The sequence below is a fragment of the Aotus nancymaae genome, unplaced genomic scaffold, assembly GCF_030222135.1.
Source record: "Aotus nancymaae isolate 86718 unplaced genomic scaffold, 86718_ANA_hifiasm-v0.15.2.pri h1tg000014l, whole genome shotgun sequence".
Classification (NCBI taxonomy): domain Eukaryota; kingdom Metazoa; phylum Chordata; class Mammalia; order Primates; family Aotidae; genus Aotus; species Aotus nancymaae.
In genome coordinates this window covers 91403014-91422284 of record NW_026988425.1, presented here as the reverse complement: position 1 = coordinate 91422284, position 19271 = coordinate 91403014, and the positions used below count along the sequence as shown (strand labels likewise).

At 33.7% G+C, this 19271-nt stretch overlaps 1 protein-coding gene across 2 annotated transcripts in view; it reads left to right on the top strand.

Annotated features, from left to right (window-relative positions):
• CHD1 (chromodomain helicase DNA binding protein 1) overlaps positions 1–19271 on the top strand; it is a 75228-nt gene that overhangs the window by 46745 nt on the left and 9212 nt on the right. Inside the window, exons 22-33 of one of the 2 annotated variants that reach the window (XM_064376189.1) lie at positions 94–189; positions 2266–2442; positions 5552–5712; positions 6994–7035; positions 8395–8525; positions 9692–9830; positions 10041–10191; positions 11386–11508; positions 12617–12745; positions 13235–13498; positions 13884–14024; positions 18794–18972. In XM_064376189.1, the coding sequence (XP_064232259.1) occupies positions 94–189; positions 2266–2442; positions 5552–5712; positions 6994–7035; positions 8395–8525; positions 9692–9830; positions 10041–10191; positions 11386–11508; positions 12617–12745; positions 13235–13498; positions 13884–14024; positions 18794–18972 (1733 nt within the window). The remainder of the gene's footprint in view (positions 1–93; positions 190–2265; positions 2443–5551; positions 5713–6993; positions 7036–8394; positions 8526–9691; positions 9831–10040; positions 10192–11385; positions 11509–12616; positions 12746–13234; positions 13499–13883; positions 14025–18793; positions 18973–19271) is intronic. The other variant, XM_064376190.1, reaches the window with a different exon arrangement.

Here is a 19271-nt window from a genome sequence, read left to right as displayed (position 1 = left end):
AAAAAAAAAAAAAAACCTGCCTCAGAATATGCATTACCTATTTGATAGGACAGAAGGATTTAGTATATTTAAAGATTGTTTTTCTAATTTTAGGAAATGGATATAGATGAAATCTTGAAGAGGGCTGAAACTCATGAAAATGAACCAGGTCCTTTAACCGTAGGCGATGAATTGCTTTCCCAGTTCAAGGTAGATTTAAACAAAATTTTCTTTATAATAAATTGAGAGGAATTGAGTTATTGTCATTTAGTGGTTTGTTAATTTTTCTTTAAGCATAATCAGGAATATAATTTTTGTCTTTCTGTGTTGTATAAAAACTACTCTCCCTTGTTCAGACAAACCAGTAGCAAACTAATTTGAAAGAGACCAAATCCGTTTATGAAGTTACATTTAGTTGGGCGGAAAGAGCTGTTGTTTCCTAATTAGCAACTAGAATAGTGCTTGGCAAATAGCATGTCCTTAAATATTTGGGTAAATAAATCAATTAGTGTGATCTCTTATTTAGATTTCCATGACTGAAAGCTTTCAGCTGATTTTTTATTGAAGCAGTTATTAACATTAACTTATCACAAATAAGAAAACTCTAGTAAATCAGTCAAAGCAAGCAATAAGGTACTATATATTGATACTTAATATCCCTGGTTTGTTGATGGCCAGTGAGTTGAAGGGAGTACTAAAGCAACATAAGTCAACTGACCTCATGGAGTAAGATAAGTGCGTTGAAGGGAGTACTAAAGCAACATAAGTCAACTGACCTCATGGAGTAAGATAAGTGCCGTTTGTTTAGCTATTTTCTATGAACTGAGATTTTTAAGGATCAATTCATTTCATATGTTCATTTGACAAATATTTATAGAACATCTTTAGTATACCCCACACAGTGAATAAAAAACTTTTATAATTTTAATGAATCACTCTGGCTACTGTGTGGATGATTGACTGTAGTGAGGCAAGAACTATAACAGGGAGGTAAGATAGAAGACTGTTCAATAATTCTGGTTAAGAGCTGAAGGTTTCTGGAACTGGTACTCTGGGCATGGTCTAATTAATTCTTTTTTCCTATAAAGTTTATACTCTTGGCTTTTGATTTGAGTAATAGGTAATTTGAAAACCTGTTAAGTAAATATAGGTTATTTTTTTAGTATTTAGTTGGTATGTGTACAGTTGATTTTAAGGCTGTCATTTAAATAACAGGAATGAATGCAAGCTGTATTCAGCCTCAAATAAGAATAGTTTTCTTGTCTTCACCCAGCTATATATTAATATAAATTTTAATGTACTAGTATTGATAGCCATTTTTTCTCTCTGTTTTTTTGAGATGGAGTCTTACTCTGTCACCCAGGCTGGAGTGCAGTGGCATAATTTTGGCTCACTGCAACCCCCACCTCCTGAGTTCAGGCGATTTTCTTTCCTCAGACTCCCGAGTAGCTGGGATTACAAGCTTGTGTCAGTATGCCTGGCTATTTTTTGTTTTATTTTTTTGAGACAGAGTCTCACTTTAGCCCAGACTGGAGTGCAGTGGCCAGTCTTGGTTCACTGCAACCTCTGCCTCCCAGGTCCCGGTTCAAGCAGTTCTCCTGCCTCAGCCTCCCAACTAGCTGAGATTACTGAAACACACCACCATGCTCAGCTAAGTTTTGTATTTTTAGTAGAGACAGGGTTTAACCATGTTGGCCAGACTGGTCTGAACTCCTGACCTCAAACGATTGACCCACCAGGGCCTCCCAAAGTGCTGGGATTACAGGCGTGAGCCTGTATAGCTCTCTGTATACCAGACCTTGCATAGTACCTTAAATGTGTTACCTTATTTAATCCTCACAATAGTATGCTCTCAGAGCTCTGTGTCTCTGCCAGTAGCTCTTTAGGTAGTGTTTTCATGATCATAAAAATGCTATTAGATTGTTCTAAGTACTTGATAGATGGACTGGTATGAGAATTTCTGCAGATTATTTAACATGTTAATAGTACAAATTACTTTTTTTTGTTGTTCTGTTAAGTGCTTTTAGTTCTGTGATGCTACTAATTTTGATGAGCAGTAGGGCAAAAGAAAATCATTCTTAGAGGATTATTAGAAGTCATTTAGTTTGATCTGCTTTGCCCTAATGAAGAAATGAATCTAGGTTGTTTAGAAGTTAAATTTGGTTTAGTCCACAGTCATATTCATTATCCTAAGGATATTTAGGCCTGCCAATTCCTCCCCCTTAAAAAAAAATTAGGGATCAATTTTTCTGTAACAGTTACTCTTAAAATTCTGAAATTTATCAGGTTGCCAACTTCTCAAATATGGATGAGGATGACATTGAGTTGGAACCTGAAAGAAATTCAAAGAATTGGGAGGAGATTATTCCAGAAGATCAAAGAAGACGATTGGAAGAAGAAGAAAGACAAAAGGAACTTGAGGAAATTTATATGCTCCCAAGAATGAGAAATTGTGCAAAACAGGTGATTTTGTAATTTTAAAGATATTTCTGTAATGTAAGAGTATTCAACCCTGGCTGATTCTTTGAATTACGAGATGATCTAAAACCATCTTCTTCTTGGCCCTTTCAAGAATATCTTCTTCAACTGATCCCTTTATAACTAGACGATAAATATTCACCTGTAAATATCTCATTTGTCTAGTTAGAATAGCAATGTGGTTATTAAGCAGAATGGAAAACAACAACTAATCAAACTGTCCACCCAGAGATACAATTAATATTATTGCAGTGTACATCATTCCAGTTTTTAATGCATTATCATTTACCTTTATGAGGTATTGGTTCATAGTTTTCTTTTCTTGTAATGTTCTTGATTTGATAATGTTTGCCTCATGAAATGAGAATTATTTCCTCTTATTAATCATTTCAAAGAAGCTGCTCCTGGTTTTATTGAATGTGTGTGTGTGTGTGTATGCGACAGTATCTTTCTCCGTTGCCAAGGCTGGAGTGCAGAGACACAATTTCAGCTCACTGTAACCTCGACCTCCTGGCCTCAGATGATCCTCCCACCTGAGCCTCCCAAGTAGCTGGAACTACAGGTGTACCCCACCACACCCAGCTGATTTTTGTATTCTTTTTGTAGAGATGGGGTTTTGCCATGTTGTGCAGGCCGTCTGGAACTTCTGGGCTTATATGATTCATTTGCCTTGACCTCCCAAAATGTCAGGACTATAGGCATGAGGCACTGCACCTGGCCTCTTTTATTTGGTTTCTTAAGGTGCAAGCTTAGATACAGAAATGTAATCCTTGTTTTCTAATAAAGGCATTTAATGCTACAAATTTTTCTTTAAGCATTGCCTTTTCTGAATTTTCCAAATCTATTGTTTTTATTTTCCTTAATTTCAGAATATTTTAAAATTTCCCTTATGACTTATCTTTGACCCACAGGTCTTTTTAGAAGTGTGTTTTAAAATGTTCAAATATTGAGATTTTTCAACTATCTTTGTTAATAATGGGTTGTTTAATTCTGTCATCGTCAGAAAGCATGCTTTATATAATTTTAATTTTTAAAAATTTGTTGGTATATATTCAGTGGCCTAAACAAATACCAAATTTTTAAATAACTGTAATAGTGCTATGCCAAGCTATATTCTCCAGTCTTCTACCATGCTTCTTTCTCATGAGCACCTGGTGGAAGTTTGTGTTAAAGTGCCTGAGAGTGGGTGCAGGTGCTTTGAGTTTTAACTGTTAGGTACTGTGATCTCACAATAGCCTACACTCAGCCATTAGTAGATTTTAGCTGATCTCCTCTTACCTGCTTGTATGGTACTTGATTTCTGTCACCTGTGCTATTCACAGATGAGCCACAGTTCAAGTCCCATCTCTTTTTCTGTTTTTGTAATCTCTTGTATTTCCTTACATTTAGATGTGTAGGTTGCCCTGTGATTTTATCTCTCTGATGTTAAATAGGAAAGTTATAATTTTGTAGATCAGATTTGTTGTTAGAGTAGGAGCAGTGCCCTTACCAACTTCCTACATAACAGTCAGAAGTGGAGCCAAAAATAATGGTTTTGGCCTGAAAGTAACCATATATGTTATTTTTTCTTTCTGTTTATTTCTTCAAACTCCTAAGTAGTTTTGTTTTACAGTGTGTAAGAATGCAGCATTACATTAGATCTTGTGAAAGGATCAAGGAAGGTTAGAAAAAATAAGGTTTAAATACCAGCCTTTACTTCATTTAACTTTCAGCACATTAGAGGTTCAGAATATGTGCCAAGGCTTTGGAAAAACTCCTAAGACTTAGAGAATATATGGTTTGATGCATCCCATTAAAACTGATGGATGTTACAAATAGCCTTTTATGTGGATTCAACTGGCACTTTTTTCTTTCAAATATCTCATTTGTCGAGTTAGAATAGCAATATGTGGATATTGAGCAGAATGGAAAAAAAGAAAAACTAATCAAACTGTCCACCCAGAGTTACGACTAATATTATTGCAGTGTACATCATTCCAATTTTTTTCATGCATTATCATTTGCCAAATTAAAGTGGAGTTGTATTAATTTGGAACTTTTTCTTCTTTTTGACAGTATGTCATGAATGTTAATTATTCTGCAACCCCATTTTTAATGGTCTCTCAGCATTATATCATACAGATTATTTGTCTGATCTCTCTTTGATGAATATTTAGATTATTTGCTTTTTGTTTTTGAGACAGGATCTCACTGTGTTGCCCAGGCTGAAATGCAGTGGTGCAGTCATGGCTCACACTGCAGCCTCAACTTCATGGGCTCAAATGGTCCTCCCAACTCAGCCTTCCAAGTAGCTGGAACTACAGGTGCATGCTACAGAAATGCCTGGCTAATATTTTGAATTTTTTGTAAATATAAGATCTCACTCTGTTCCCTAAGCTGGTCTTGAACTCCTGTTATCTTCCTGCCTTGGCCTTCCAGTTATCATCCTGCCTTGGCCTCCCAGTCATGCTGGGATTACAGGGATGAGCTGCTGCACTCAGCCGTATTTTTCTTTTATGATGTAAATAACTTTATTGATCAGTGTTTCTTCGCAATTCTGATCTCCTCAGGAAAAATGCCTAGAAGTTATGTTGCTTGGTCAGTAGAATTACTTTTGAGGCTTTTGGTATAATGTTGTCTAATTACCCTTTAAGTCAAAATACCCACCAGAGGTATATGAATGTTTATTTTTCCATACCATTGCCAGTATTGGCTATTGTTGCTTACTTAGTGTTGGTCAAGTTGATAGATTAAAAAAAAAAAGAATTGCATTTTATTGTTACTTTACATCTAAAAAAATTACCAATGAAGAAATCCCATTTTACATGTTTTTATTTGATGAATTGCTCATTAATAACCTTTCTCATATTTTTACAGAAGGACTATGGTTATTTTCTTGTAGATTTGTAAGAGTGCTTTAAGTAGTAAGGCTATTAATTACCCATTGTCATTAATGTATTTTTCTCTGTTTGCTTTTTAATTTTGTTTATGGAATATTTTTGATACATTGAAAAACGTTTTTAAGATTCTGACCATCTTTTATAACAGTTTTTGCTCTTAAGATAAAAGCTGTTTTTACACTAAGGTTGGGTAAATTTTTATTTTCCAATTCCAGATTAGTTTCAACGGAAGTGAAGGTAGGCGCAGTAGAAGTAGGAGATACTCTGGATCTGATAGTGATTCCATCTCAGAAAGGAAAAGGCCAAAGAAACGTGGAAGACCACGAACTATTCCTCGGGAGAATATTAAAGGATTTAGTGATGCAGAAATTAGGCGGTAAGATGAAAAAAGACAATCACTTCAGCTTGGTTTTAGTGGAGCATGAAACTAAAATATAAAAATTCCGTAATTTTCAAAGATTGTGATGAAGTTTTAGAAGAGGCAAATGTGTGTTATTTGAATAGGAATTGGGTAGGTCTGCTTTTGGGTATTTGTTGTAACGAAACAAAACAAGTTTGGTGTCTAATCTTTGCATGCTATTTATTGCTAAACTACTTAGACTAAAATTTTTTTTATTAATGTAACTCAGAATAATCATCCTTTTGCATAAAAGTATTTTTGATAAATTAGATTTTTTCCAAAATTCTCACTGCATTTATGACTTCCAAAGTTACTAATTTTTTGTGGGAATAATTTAGTTCTGTATTTTTCTAGTTTCTTAACACCAAGGTGACTTCCTTTTCGGAAGTAACCCTGTTAAAAGCATTTCTGATATGTTCAAGTAGGAATTGAGGTGAAGTAAGACTGGCCATGTGGGATAAATTGTGGTGTCCATTCAAAATATGTATACATTTCTTTAAGGGGAATGCAATAACCACTTGCTTTTGTTTATGTAATAGTTTTGGATATGAAATTTATTAAAATCTTGTTCAGTTTTGTATTTTGAAAGTTTGTTGTTTCTTTCAAGCCATTGTAACTTTTCTCTTTTAAATCTTAGACCTGACAAAATTCCTCATTCTTTCTACCAGAAAACTTAATACATTGTTAGCCTTTTTTAAAGGTACTTTCGTGACCACCTGATTTGCTGGACTTTCCGTCTTTAGTTAGGAAGTATTTTGACTTCACTTTACCTGGATATTTTTCCTCATTTATTAACCACTTACCTAGCTTTCTTAAGTAAAATTTTAATTTTCCATTGTTGGTGTAATACCACACCTAATTAAAGCCATTCAGTAAATTTTTATCAGCACTTGGAATGTGAGGAAGTGTACTATAATTGATAATCATTGTGGAGACACTTCCTGTGGTAGCTTTGAACCTTTTTTGGTCTTACGGAAATAATAAAGTAATTTCTAAAACAAAATTTAGCTTCTGTTGTTTTATTTATACTGATATCTAAACATCATCCTGGGTGTCAAAATATACCTTGTCTTACTTGGTGTATCTTAATGTTTTAACATTTTTGTTTTTAGCATAGTTCATTCTTAGTAACAGTGCCTTGAATTAATTTTTATACTAACAAGTATTTTCTTATGTCTGTAAACATTAGAAATATATATATATAATTTTAGTGAAATCTGAAGCTCACATTTAAACCAAACAATTATTTTCTCTCAGGTTTATCAAGAGCTATAAGAAATTTGGTGGTCCTCTGGAAAGGTGAATACGTTTATCATTCTCATAAAATTATGGAATATATTACATGCTGTCAGCTTTGTTTGTTTGTGTTGACATTTCAGTTTAGCTACTTTGTTTACTTTGCTGTTAATTGACATTCAAAAAATTAATGGATAAAGCAAATATCAGATTGATTTTTAAAAATGTTTTTGTACTATCCTTAATTTCTGTTCTCAAATTTTTTTTTCCTGTAAATGAAGTTATCTATAAAATACATGTTTAAATTGTACTTTTATGACTGTAAGGCACTTTTTACAATCTTTATCTCGTTTTTTATCAGTAACTTAAAAGTGGCATGAGCAGATTTATCCATAGAGGGGCTGAGTTACTAACCCAACCTTTTTTTTGTTTTGTTTTGTTTTTTCTTTATGAGACAGAGTCTCACTCTGTTGCCCAGGCTGGAATGCAGTGTCACGATCTCAGCTCATTGCAGCCTCTGCCTCCTGGGTTCATGCAGTTTTCCTGTGTCAGCCTCCCAAGTAGCTGGGACTACAGGTGCATGCCACCACACCCAGCTAATTTTTTTTTTTTTAATAGAGACAGGGTTTCACCATGTTAGCCAGGTTGGTCTAGAACTCCTGACTTCAGGTGATCCACCCACCTCAGGCTCCCAAAGGCTAACCCAGCCTTTTAACCAGTTCTGCTTTTCCTAACTGGAGATATTTTCTTAATTTTCTCTAATTCATTCTCTTATACAAACTGTATTACGATTCAAATTCTTAAGACAGTTTTTTGAAGTTGTCAGATAATCTAAATAATTATTGTGATTTGGATATTCTTTGCCTTTTGTTGTGGCCAACCTACTCTCTGAATATAGACCAGCAAAGACCCAAATTAGTTTATTTTTTACTCTAAAAAAGTCCCTTTGAAAGTAGACATATTTTCTGTTTTGAGATGGTGTACTTAAAATGCAATTAAATGCTTGCATAATTATTCTGGATGAAAAATGTCTTGACAATCATTCATATTATCTATTTGGTGCAGAGTAATAAAAGTTACAGAACTTTACTCAGCTCTTTTGTTTACAGTTAATTATAAAGCTTTACTACATTTTGAACCTCTTAAAATTTGATCAGTTCTTAAAAGCTTTTACAGAATTGATATGTATTCTTCCATTTGCTCTATAATGAAGTAGTTAAACTTACTGAATATATAAATGAATTGTTTCTCTGCCACATTGTCCTGGTTTTTATGTGTTTTCTGCCATTTATGTGAACAAGAATATATAGAGCATACAGTAGAGTGACATTGAGATCATGAAATAGAGTGAAACTTAGTTTATCTTAAATGGCACCATTTCATTTAACATATTTACCTGAAAATTGTATTGTTTTGTTACAGATTAGATGCAATTGCTCGAGATGCTGAATTAGTTGATAAGTCGGAAACAGATCTTAGACGACTAGGAGAATTGGTACATAATGGTTGCATTAAAGCTTTAAAGGATAGTTCTTCAGGAACAGAACGAACAGGTAACATTAAAATGAGAGTGATTTAAAAGAGAGGCAAATGAAAGTTTCAAAGTATGTTTTGTTGAGCTAGATTTGATTTTTTTTTTTTTTTTAAGATGGGGGTTTCACCACATTGGTCAGGCTGGTCTTGAACTCCCGACCTCAGGTGATCCGCCCGTCTTGGCCTCCAAAGTGCTTGGATTACAGGCGTGAGCCAACACGCCCGACCGATTTGATATCTTAAATTATTTATTCATCAGTCTTAAAAGATTCTTTATAAAACAAGCCATTCTGGGTGATAGGAAACAGAGAACAGAATTGCAATTTTGAAGGCAATAGAATCTGTTTTTAGAGTCCCTGACATTTTCTGTCTGGGAGGTAAGTCAGAAATTACTGTTTTCTATCACTTATATATGCACACGCCCACACACACATACACAAAATACAATATGTATTATTAGTATCTATAGTTTGTTTGTTTGTTTGTTTGTTTAGTATAGATGACTGGGAAAATATAAATATACATATATGATACTGGTTTGGGACATAATTATTTTATTATGCTTATTTTGCAGTTCATTTACCTGAATAAAATTATTTAGATAAGATTTAATAAGCAAGGCAGGCATAGTGGCTCACACCTGTAATCCCAGCACTTAGGGAGGCTGAGATGGGAGTTTAGCTTGAACCCAGGAGTTTGAGACCAGCCTGGGCAACACAGTGAGACCCTGTCTCTAAGAAAAATTAAAAAATGAAAATTAACTGGGTGTGATTATACTTGCTTGTAGTCTTAGTTACTTGTGAATTGAGGTGGGAGGATTGCTTGAGCCTAGTGGGTCAAGGCTGCAGTGAACAATGATTGCACCACTGCACTTCCAGCCTGGGTGACAGAGCAAGACCCTGAGTCATCATGCTAGAATTCTTTATTTACAGGCTGATGGTATTAATAGATTGATCCATTTTATGTAATTGGTAAAACACTTAGATGAAATACTGTTTGTGAATCTACATCTGCTTTATAATCACTAGTTCATATGTAGTGAAATTTAAGGTTTTCCAGTAATCTCCTTAATAATATAAGGAATACTTATCGTTAAATAACATAAGTAATAACATCGGTTGCTTAGTGTTTACAGAATTATGTTTCATACTTTTAAAAATACTCTTTTAAAAAAAAAAAAATCAAGGTGGCAGACTCGGAAAAGTGAAGGGTCCAACATTCCGAATATCAGGAGTACAGGTGAATGCCAAGCTAGTCATCTCCCATGAAGAAGAATTAATACCTTTACACAAATCCATTCCTTCTGATCCAGAAGAAAGAAAGCAGTGAGTTATTTATTTTCTCCATTGTAAGATTTTTGTTATTCAATAATGGCAAAATGAATGTGTTAAATTTTTATGGTGTTACTGGCTAGTTTTGAATAAAATTTGAAGAAATAAAATGTATTTTGAAGTTGTCATGATTCATGTTTTTCAAAATTAATATTTCAGTAAGGTGGTTACGAACTTACCAGCAGTTATTAACTTTAATGCCAGGTATACTATCCCATGCCACACAAAGCCAGCTCACTTTGATATAGACTGGGGCAAAGAAGATGATTCCAATTTGTTAATTGGTATCTATGAATATGGATACGGAAGCTGGGAAATGATTAAAATGGATCCTGACCTCAGTCTAACACACAAGGTACTTACCTATTTCTTGATTCTATTGATCATTCATGTTGAATTTAATTTATTCTAATTCTTGCTTTTAAATTATGTTGGAAATAATGGGAATCCAGAAACCAAGGCCCTAGTTAGTTGTGTGACCTTGGTGTGTTTAGAAGATGCTTTGCGTGAAAGGATCAAATTTAAATGATTTTTGAGATTCTGTGTTACTGTGAAATTATATATTATTAAGGCATTACGTGTATTATTTTTTAGATTGTTAGATGAAAAGTTTCATTCCGTCATTAACTTTAAAAAAATTACTGATACATAATAGATGTACCTATTTTTGGATGCATATGATAATTTGATACAGTCATACAATACATAAAGATTAAATCAGGGTAACTGGGACATCTATCACCTTAAATATGTATCTTTAGGAACATTCAAATGATCCTTTCGTAGCTATTTTGAAATGTATATAGATTATTGGTAACTATAGTTATCCTAGTCATCTATCAAACACTAGGTCTTAATTCTTCCATCTAACTATATATTTGTACTCATTCATCATTAATTTCATTATTCCAGCAAAGAAAAAAATTTAAATCTTTTACAATTTTTTTTAAAAACATCAGTATTTTAGTATTTTTGGTAATTTGGTTGCACTATGCTAGCTAAAATCAGTTCTTTTTGCCTAAAATGAGAAACACTGGGAGAACTTTCTTATTATTTATGCTTATGTGTTGAGAACCTTTAGATATTGGTGACTTGTCATTTGTTACTGTGAAGAAAAAATTATGATTTAGATCTTCTTCTAGAAAGATGACAGCTTGTATTCTAGCAATTTTTGTGTACATTATATTTAAATACACTTTTACTGAGAAGGGGAAGGTGTTTAAGGATTATGTAACATTTAATAACTGGATGTTAAGTATACTTTTGTGTATTTGAAGGAAATTTACAACTTCATACTTTCTATTTTCATTTTGAAATGTAATAATCTGAGGGCTTTTTTTTTGAAGTGTATTTAGAATTCACAGAAAAATTAAATCTTTGGCTCTGGCATAGGTATAAAAATATATTTTGCATTTTTAGTTCATTCCTACAAATAGTAATAATTGGAACTTGATGAACAAGCATTTTTATATAGTTAAACATTTTTTAGCCAATAAATTTCTCATGTTATTTATTAAGACAATTTAAAAAAAATGAATTGCTTTTTCAGATTCTTCCAGATGATCCCGATAAAAAACCACAAGCAAAACAGTTGCAGACCCGTGCAGACTACCTCATCAAATTACTTAGTAAAGATCTTGCAAAGAAAGAAGCTCTGAGACTTTCTGGTGCGGTAAGTTAAAACTCACATGCCTACGAGCAGTTTACTTTTTAGTAAGGTAAATTTAGTTTGCTTCACCATGCTAAACATTTGTAGTCAATATGAGCTTAGATAAATGGATTTTTCTGGCTGGGCACGGTGGCTCACACCTGTAATCCCAGCACTTTGGGAAGCCGAGGTGGGCGGATCAAGAGATCGAAACCATCCTGGCCAACATGGTGAAACCCTATCTGTACTAAAAAATACAAAAATTAGCTGGGCGTAGTGGCACACACCTGTAGTCCCAGCTACTCGGGAGGCTGAGGCAGGAGAATTGCTTGAACCCGGGAGGTGGAGGTTGCAGTGAGCCAAGATCATGCCAGTGCACTTCAGCCTGGTGCCTGACGACAGAGCAAGACTCTGTCTCAAAAAAAAAAATAAATAAATGGATTTTTCTGTAATTAAGTAGTTTTATTTGATGTTACCATATTCAGGTTTTACCTTAAATTGTCCCAGCATACATGTTAAAACTGGTGAATCACATATTTTAGAAGTAGGATCCTTTTTTTTTCTTTCTAGTTTTGGAGAGTGATAGAGAAAACTCTAAATTTAGAATGTGGAGTACTTTTTGAGAAGTCAAGCATAGGTACCTGTTTTACTTGGAGTTGTTAAGAGTGATTAAGGGACAGTGTCATACATTGCTAAGCTTACTGAAAAAGAAGGAAAAAGACACAAAAAAGGAGTTGATTGAAAACTTAGAGCAGCCTTTAGAAATTTACCTATGACCATAATATCAGTAACTACCTGTGTAGTGTTAAAAATTATTCCTAATGCTGTTTCTTGTGCTATTGAAGTAAGATGAAGGTGATAATAATTAAAGAGTGTAAAACATTTGTTTCTACTTCTCTCTGATCTTTTTTTAAATGAATAATAATTGGTTAGTATTTATTATTTACATTAATATTATGTTTGACTCATTAAGTTATATTACCTTTATTGAGTTTCTGATGTTAGTGCAGCTTATTACCAATAGACTAAGGATCAGGGAGGAATATGTGTTTTAGCCATTAGATACAATGTTTATGAAGTTTTTAAAAATGAAATATATAGAGTTGGTTAAAATTAAATTAATGATTTTTAGGGAAGTTCAAAGAGGAGAAAAGCAAGAGCTAAGAAGAATAAAGCAATGAAGTCTATAAAAGTGAAAGAGGAAATAAAGAGTGATTCTTCTCCTCTGCCTTCTGAGAAGTCTGATGAAGATGATGATAAAGTAAGAATGTGTTTTAGAACAGCAACCTTTTCTATGGAGAGGGAATATGCTATGTTTTTGTGTACTTAACATTTAAAATTTGAACTAATCCCTTAAAATTTATATTTTAGGTACTGAAGAGTGTGTGTGTGTGTGTATGTGTGTGTGTGTGTGTGTATGTGCGCTTATGGTTCATAACATAGTCTCATTTATAGAACAGAATTCTACCTATCCAGTAGATACTATATAGCACTAGAGACACAGAGCAAAGGTCCTTCCTTTTCAAACATTTGCCAGTTTGATGAGCTTCTGTCTCCTTTAATTGTATTGTGAACTTGAATGGGACTGGCTTACCTTAGTTTATAGGAAGGTAAACATTGCATGTATCATTATTAGGGGGATTCTTGGCTGTCTTTCAGAATCCACATACATGCAATCTGTAGTCATGTGAAGAAAAGTTAGTCTTTGTTAATTTGGTTAGTAATACATTGGCCATACTTGCACTTCCAGGATGAGATCAGTTCTGTGAAACATCCAAATAAAAAAATTAAAACAGAAAGAGACAGTGAAGAAAAACCTGAGCCAGATGTTTGTATAAAGAAGGAACCAGAAGAAAAGAGGGAAGCAAAAGAAAAGGAGAATAAAAAGGAGCTTAAAAGGGAGATAAAAGAAAAAGAGGATAAGAAAGATATAAAGGAAAAAGATTTTAAAGAAAAAAGAGAAAACAAAGTAAAAGAAGCTATACAGAAAGAAAAAGACATAAAAGAAGAAAAGGTATGCAAATCATAATAAAAAATTTAGAAAGTAAAACAATCAGCATATTTACATTTTAGGAGACTAAATTGCCTATCTTAGCCCATATTAGTCTCAATAACTGAGTTCTTCAGAAGTATGTGTGGGTATGTAGTAGAGGAGAATAATAGGTTTGAACACTCTTTAATGCCTTACCTTCAGAGGAACATTACAGAGTAGTTTTGATTTTTTTGTTTCCCCAAATAAAATTGGGGAAAAAACATTAAATTTTTAAGATGAAGATATTTAAAGAGAATGAGCACTTGTGGAATAAAATGAGACAGTAATTATTTTCTGGAAGTGTTACTCATTTTGCCTTTGTTGTTATTGGGGTTTTGTTTTTGTTTTCTTTTCACTTTTACTTCAGTTGAGTGAATCCAAGTCTGATAGTAAGGAAAGATCCAAGAAATCTTCAGCGTCAGATGCTCCAGTTCATATCACTGCAAGTGGTGAACCAGTTCTCATATCTGAAGAATCTGAAGAGCTGGATCAGAAGACATTCAGCATTGTAAGCAGTAGACTTTCTGATTATTCATATAACATTTAAGTAAAAGTTTGTCATTTAAAGGTTTTAATTTAGAACCACATTTGAATCTATTGTAGTTTAGATTGATAAAAGCAGTATATTTAAAATGTGAAGATTGTCTTAATTTTATTCTATTCTATTCTATTTTTGAGATAATGTCTCTCTCTGTCACCCAGGCTGGAGTGCAGTAGTGCAATCATGGCTCACTGCAGCCTTAACTTCCTGGGTTCAGGTGCTCTTCCTGCCTCACCCTCTTGAGTAGCTGAGACTAGAGGCATATGCCACACTCAGCTAATTTTTAGGTTTTTGTAAAGATGGCATCTTGTTATGTTACCCAGGCTGGTCTCGAACTGCTTGACTTAAAAGGGAGATAAAAGGAAGCCAAGGTGAGCCCAGGTGCTGGGATTACAATTATGAGCTGTCATACCCAGCTGATGTCTTAAATTTAGAAGCAACTCAGAAAAGTTCTTTAATAAAGACTTTAAGGAGAGGGGTTTAACCTGTACTTTGAGTGAAATTTTTTTTCTCCAGCTTTAGAATTTCAATTTTTTCAATTCCCAAACGTTATTTAAAAAAAAAAATTATATATATATATATTTATATGTACACACACACATATACGTATATGTAATAGTGCTTCTTATCTATGGTGAAGGACTAGTTTTTTTCCCAGTCCTTTACAAACCATTATTTTTTTTAAAAAACAATACAGTAAGAATGAAATGTTTCACTAGAAAAGTGATATAAGAAAAAATTATGCACAAAATATGAGCCTAATGTTTTATTAGTACATGCAGTAGCTATAGAGTTGCATTGTCAAATTACTATACATGTTTCTAAATATGCTTAGTTTCTGTACCTATGTTATTTATGTATTTGTTTATAATTTACTCAATGTATATATTCATAATTTATTTACTGAATATAATTATATAGTTATGTAATTACATAATATAACAATATGTATATGGTTAGTAGTACTGACTCTGGAGGCAGAATGCTGCTATTTGGAAACTTAAGTATGAGATTAAATGAGTTGGTACATGTAAATTTTGCAGATAATGCTGTCTCCAAAAAAAGCTCAGAAAGCTCAGAAATTGATAGTGGTTGTTTTATATGTTGTTCCTAAATTCAGCCATCTGAAGCAGATTGATTGAGACTAAAAAGTCCAATTACAGAGCAAAACCAGGAAGGAATAATAATTTTAGAGAAAAAAGACTGAGTGATATGAGACAGATATGGAGTTTTCAGAGCTTGAACTAGGACTAGGAAATACTTTCTTACAGAGCACAACTGAAGGAAACATTTATAGTCTGATATATAAATGTGTCGTGTTTATATATCGTTACAATATACACAAATCTGTATATAAGTATATATTCCTATATTTTCTCTTTAGAGATTTCTAGAATCTGAATCTTTTGTACCAATTTGAGCAGTTAACATACTTCAATCACGTGTTAGACTTGGGTGTCAGTTTTATCACTAGTATTAATCAAATCCTATACTTGAATGATGGGAAATTTTACCTTCTAAAATTATATTTTATTTTCAATCCATTATGTCCTTCTAGATCCCCAGCTTACCCTCTTGTCCTGCTTTTCTTCTTTTGCACCGTGATTAGACAATGTTGATTTAATGGACCCACTGATGTATTTCCTACTGATTTCACAACAAGCCCTAATAAAGTTCAAATATTGTTCATGCTCTTTAAATAAATTGGTTCCTACCACAGTCTTCTTGTTCTCCATACTTTGAGCTGTTGACATTCTTCCAATCACTGAGAATATTGGAGATATTAAAAGCTGCTGCAGCTCCTATCTTCCATTGTATTTATTGAGTTATGTGTTTCATCTCTAGACTTTGGTTTTTATCTCTTCTGCAGGTTCACAGACTGGAATTTCTTCTTTTTCAAAGTTACCTTTTTTTTGAAACTTCTGGGTGAGAGTGGGGTGAAGTGGTATTCTTTTGCTTTTTTGAAGTGAAAACATTAAACTCTTCACTTGAACTACTTCCCGTTCTCTATGTGTTCCACTAATTAATGAGGTGAAATTGTGCCTATTGCCACTACCCCCTCCACACACACACATTTCTTTTTTAGTCTTCTGACTTTTTCATGTAACTACTGGAATGGAAAAATTCCTACTGTACGCATTGCATGAATTTCCTCCCTGTTAATCTTAAATGATATTTTGTGTATTACGGAAATGAGGAATGAAATAATTTTTAAACATGGATTCTGGAGCCAGGCTTTCTGGCTTGTATAAGATTTTTACCTCTAAGTAAGGAATTCCATTGTATTTGAGAATAATAGCTCTGAATATTTTGAAATTCAGTTGCCTTTCTGAGTCTTCACTCTATAAACATATTTGCCTCATTTGGCACCTTGATTTTCATTGTCTTTGACTGGTTGTCTTCCTAAACGACAGTATAACATAGCAGTCACGAAAAAGCACAGAGTCTAAGATCAGTTAGAGCTGGGTTTAACAGACGTCATGTTATTCTAAGTTTCAGTTTCTTCTATAAAATATATTAAATACTATTGCAAAGGACTATTGTCAGGGTCAGGTGAGGTACATGTAAAGCAAAGCCCACCCAGCCTCTGGCATCTAATAAGTGCTTTGCAAGTATGAGTCCAGTTACTATCTTCAGGTGTCAGCCTTAGCATAGTTTTTAGTCATCAATTCCATCGGTTTCCCCTGCTCACATCCAGTCAATGTAACAAAATCCTGTTGGCTCCACCACACTGATCTTAGCATAGCCATCTCTTTTTCTGAGTTACTGCAGTAGCTTCATATGCTATTCTCACTGCTTCCTTCCTGCCCATACCTCAGTGTGGTCTCCACATAGCAACCAGAGTAATCATGACTTACAGGGATAATAAAGGCACACCATTATATTTCTCTGTTTAAAATGCTCCAATGGCTTTCCATCTCATTTAGGAGAAAAGATTCTTAACAGTATGAAACCAGCCTGGTAGCGGCTTTCCATCTCATTTAGGAGAAAAGATTCTTAACAGTCTGAAACCAGCCTGGTTGCATCTAGTCAACTCCCGTTATCACTAGCCACTTCTCTCACTCACTTGGTTCCAGCAACACAGGCATCCGTACTTTTTTAAAAACATGTCAAACAAGTTTTAGGACATTTTTGTTTGTTTTTTATTCTACTTGGAATGGCTTACTCTTTCATTTTCTTTAGGTGTCCTCTCAGATGTTGCCCTTCTTTGAAATCTTGCATAAGATAGGAAGCTCCCTGCTCTTTCTTGTTTTATTTTTCTTTATCACAGTTGTTGTCTAACACATTATTTCTTGTTTATTTACTGGCTGTCTTACACTAGAGTCCAGGTTCCATAAAGGCAGGATCTGTTCTACTTGCAGCCCAATTACCTGGATCTGGAACAATGCCTAGAACATAGTAGCAACACACTAAACTTATATACGTTAGATAAATTATTTTCTAGCAGAATATAGACTGCCAAAGTTGAACAAAAAATGGAAAACATAAAGAACAGCAATGAATAACACTAAAAATTAGAAAGGAAATTTAAGATTTCCACTTCTTAAAGCATCAGATCTGACTGAATTTTAATTTTATTTATAGTAAGAGAGGCTCAGCAGAGCAGTGGCGTAAGGACTTATTATTTTCTCTGTTTTGAGATAGGGTCTTACTCTTGCCCAGGCTGGAGTGCCGGTGGCATGATCACAGCTCATTGCAGTCTCAGCCTCCTGGGTTCAAGCAGTCCTCCCACCTTGACCTCCTGAGTAGCTGGGACTATAGGTGTGCACCACCATCCCTGGCTAATTTTCTTTTTTAATAGGATTAGGGTCTCACTGTTGCCCAGGCCGATCTCAAACTCCCGGACTCAAGTGATCCTCCTGCCTCAGCTTCCCAAAGTGCTGGGGTTACAGGCATGAGACACCATGCCTGGCCTAATTTCTTAATAAATGATGTTGGATAATGTAAATGTATTATCTGATGTTGACCCATTATTCTTATATTCTGAGAACTAAACCAACTTGCTTTTTGTGAATATAATGTTAAATTTTAACTTGTTTTTGCATTTACAAATTTTATCTGAAGTTTGCTTTGTTAGTAATATTTTTATTCTGACTTTGATATAAGGTTGTAGTTCTTACTGCTACAATAAAACATAACAATTCTTAATATGCCATCCTTTTATTAAGCATGTCAGGAATGTGTAGCCCAAGGAAAAGGTTACTCTTTGACCCTCTACTCCCCAACCACCCAAAATATGAAGAGCAAGTCATTATTACCACTTCTGTTGTCCCAAATGTTTGAAAGAATCGACAATTTATACATCTAGCTATATTGATTTTAATAGTTTTGCTAAAATTCTTTTACTCTGTATTATAGTGGATAGAGTAGGGTATTAAGTTACGCTCTGAAAGATTTTACTCTCTTTTTTCAATATTCTATATCTAAGACTTCTTATAATAAATAGTGTGCTACAGTTTAAAAAGTAACCATTTATGTAGAAGCTAAGTAAATCCAAAGCTTTACTTATGCAAAGACTAATTTTAAATGATAACGGAAAGATTTGCTTTCCTGAAGAAAATCTAAAGGGGAAAGAACGCTGATGTATAAGATTTGTGAAGTGAGATTTAATTGCTTATTTTGCTGTCAAACAATGTTACAATATTATACTCATGTAAATATCATTAAAGGAGGTAGATATTGTTGAATTTATATTTTAATACATGTGTTTATGTTCTTGTTTTCTCATTTTAAAGTGTAAAGAAAGAATGAGGCCTGTTAAAGCAGCTTTGAAACAACTTGATAGGCCTGAGAAAGGCCTTTCAGAAAGAGAACAACTAGAACATACTAGACAGTGTTTAATAAAAATTGGAGACCATATCACAGAATGTCTAAAAGAGTATACAAATCCTGAACAAATTAAGCAATGGAGAAAGTAAGTAATAACTTTTCAGGAAGTGTTAATTGTATATTATATAACTCTCATTTGTGTTTTGTTTTCTTTCCTGATTCTGAAATTTAGGTAACAAGATAATGTTTACAGAAGTAACCTGAGGATGATTGTTTTAATTTTTTTCCCTTTAACGTTTTTTATTTATGAATGATTAAATACGTATCATGGTAGGAAACGTGGCGTCTCTGAAAGCTGTTTCATTAAAATTCAGATTGCATTTTTTTAAAAAAGTCTTTGCAGTTTACCAAATTAATCTCAGTAATATGTTTTAAAATTTGTGT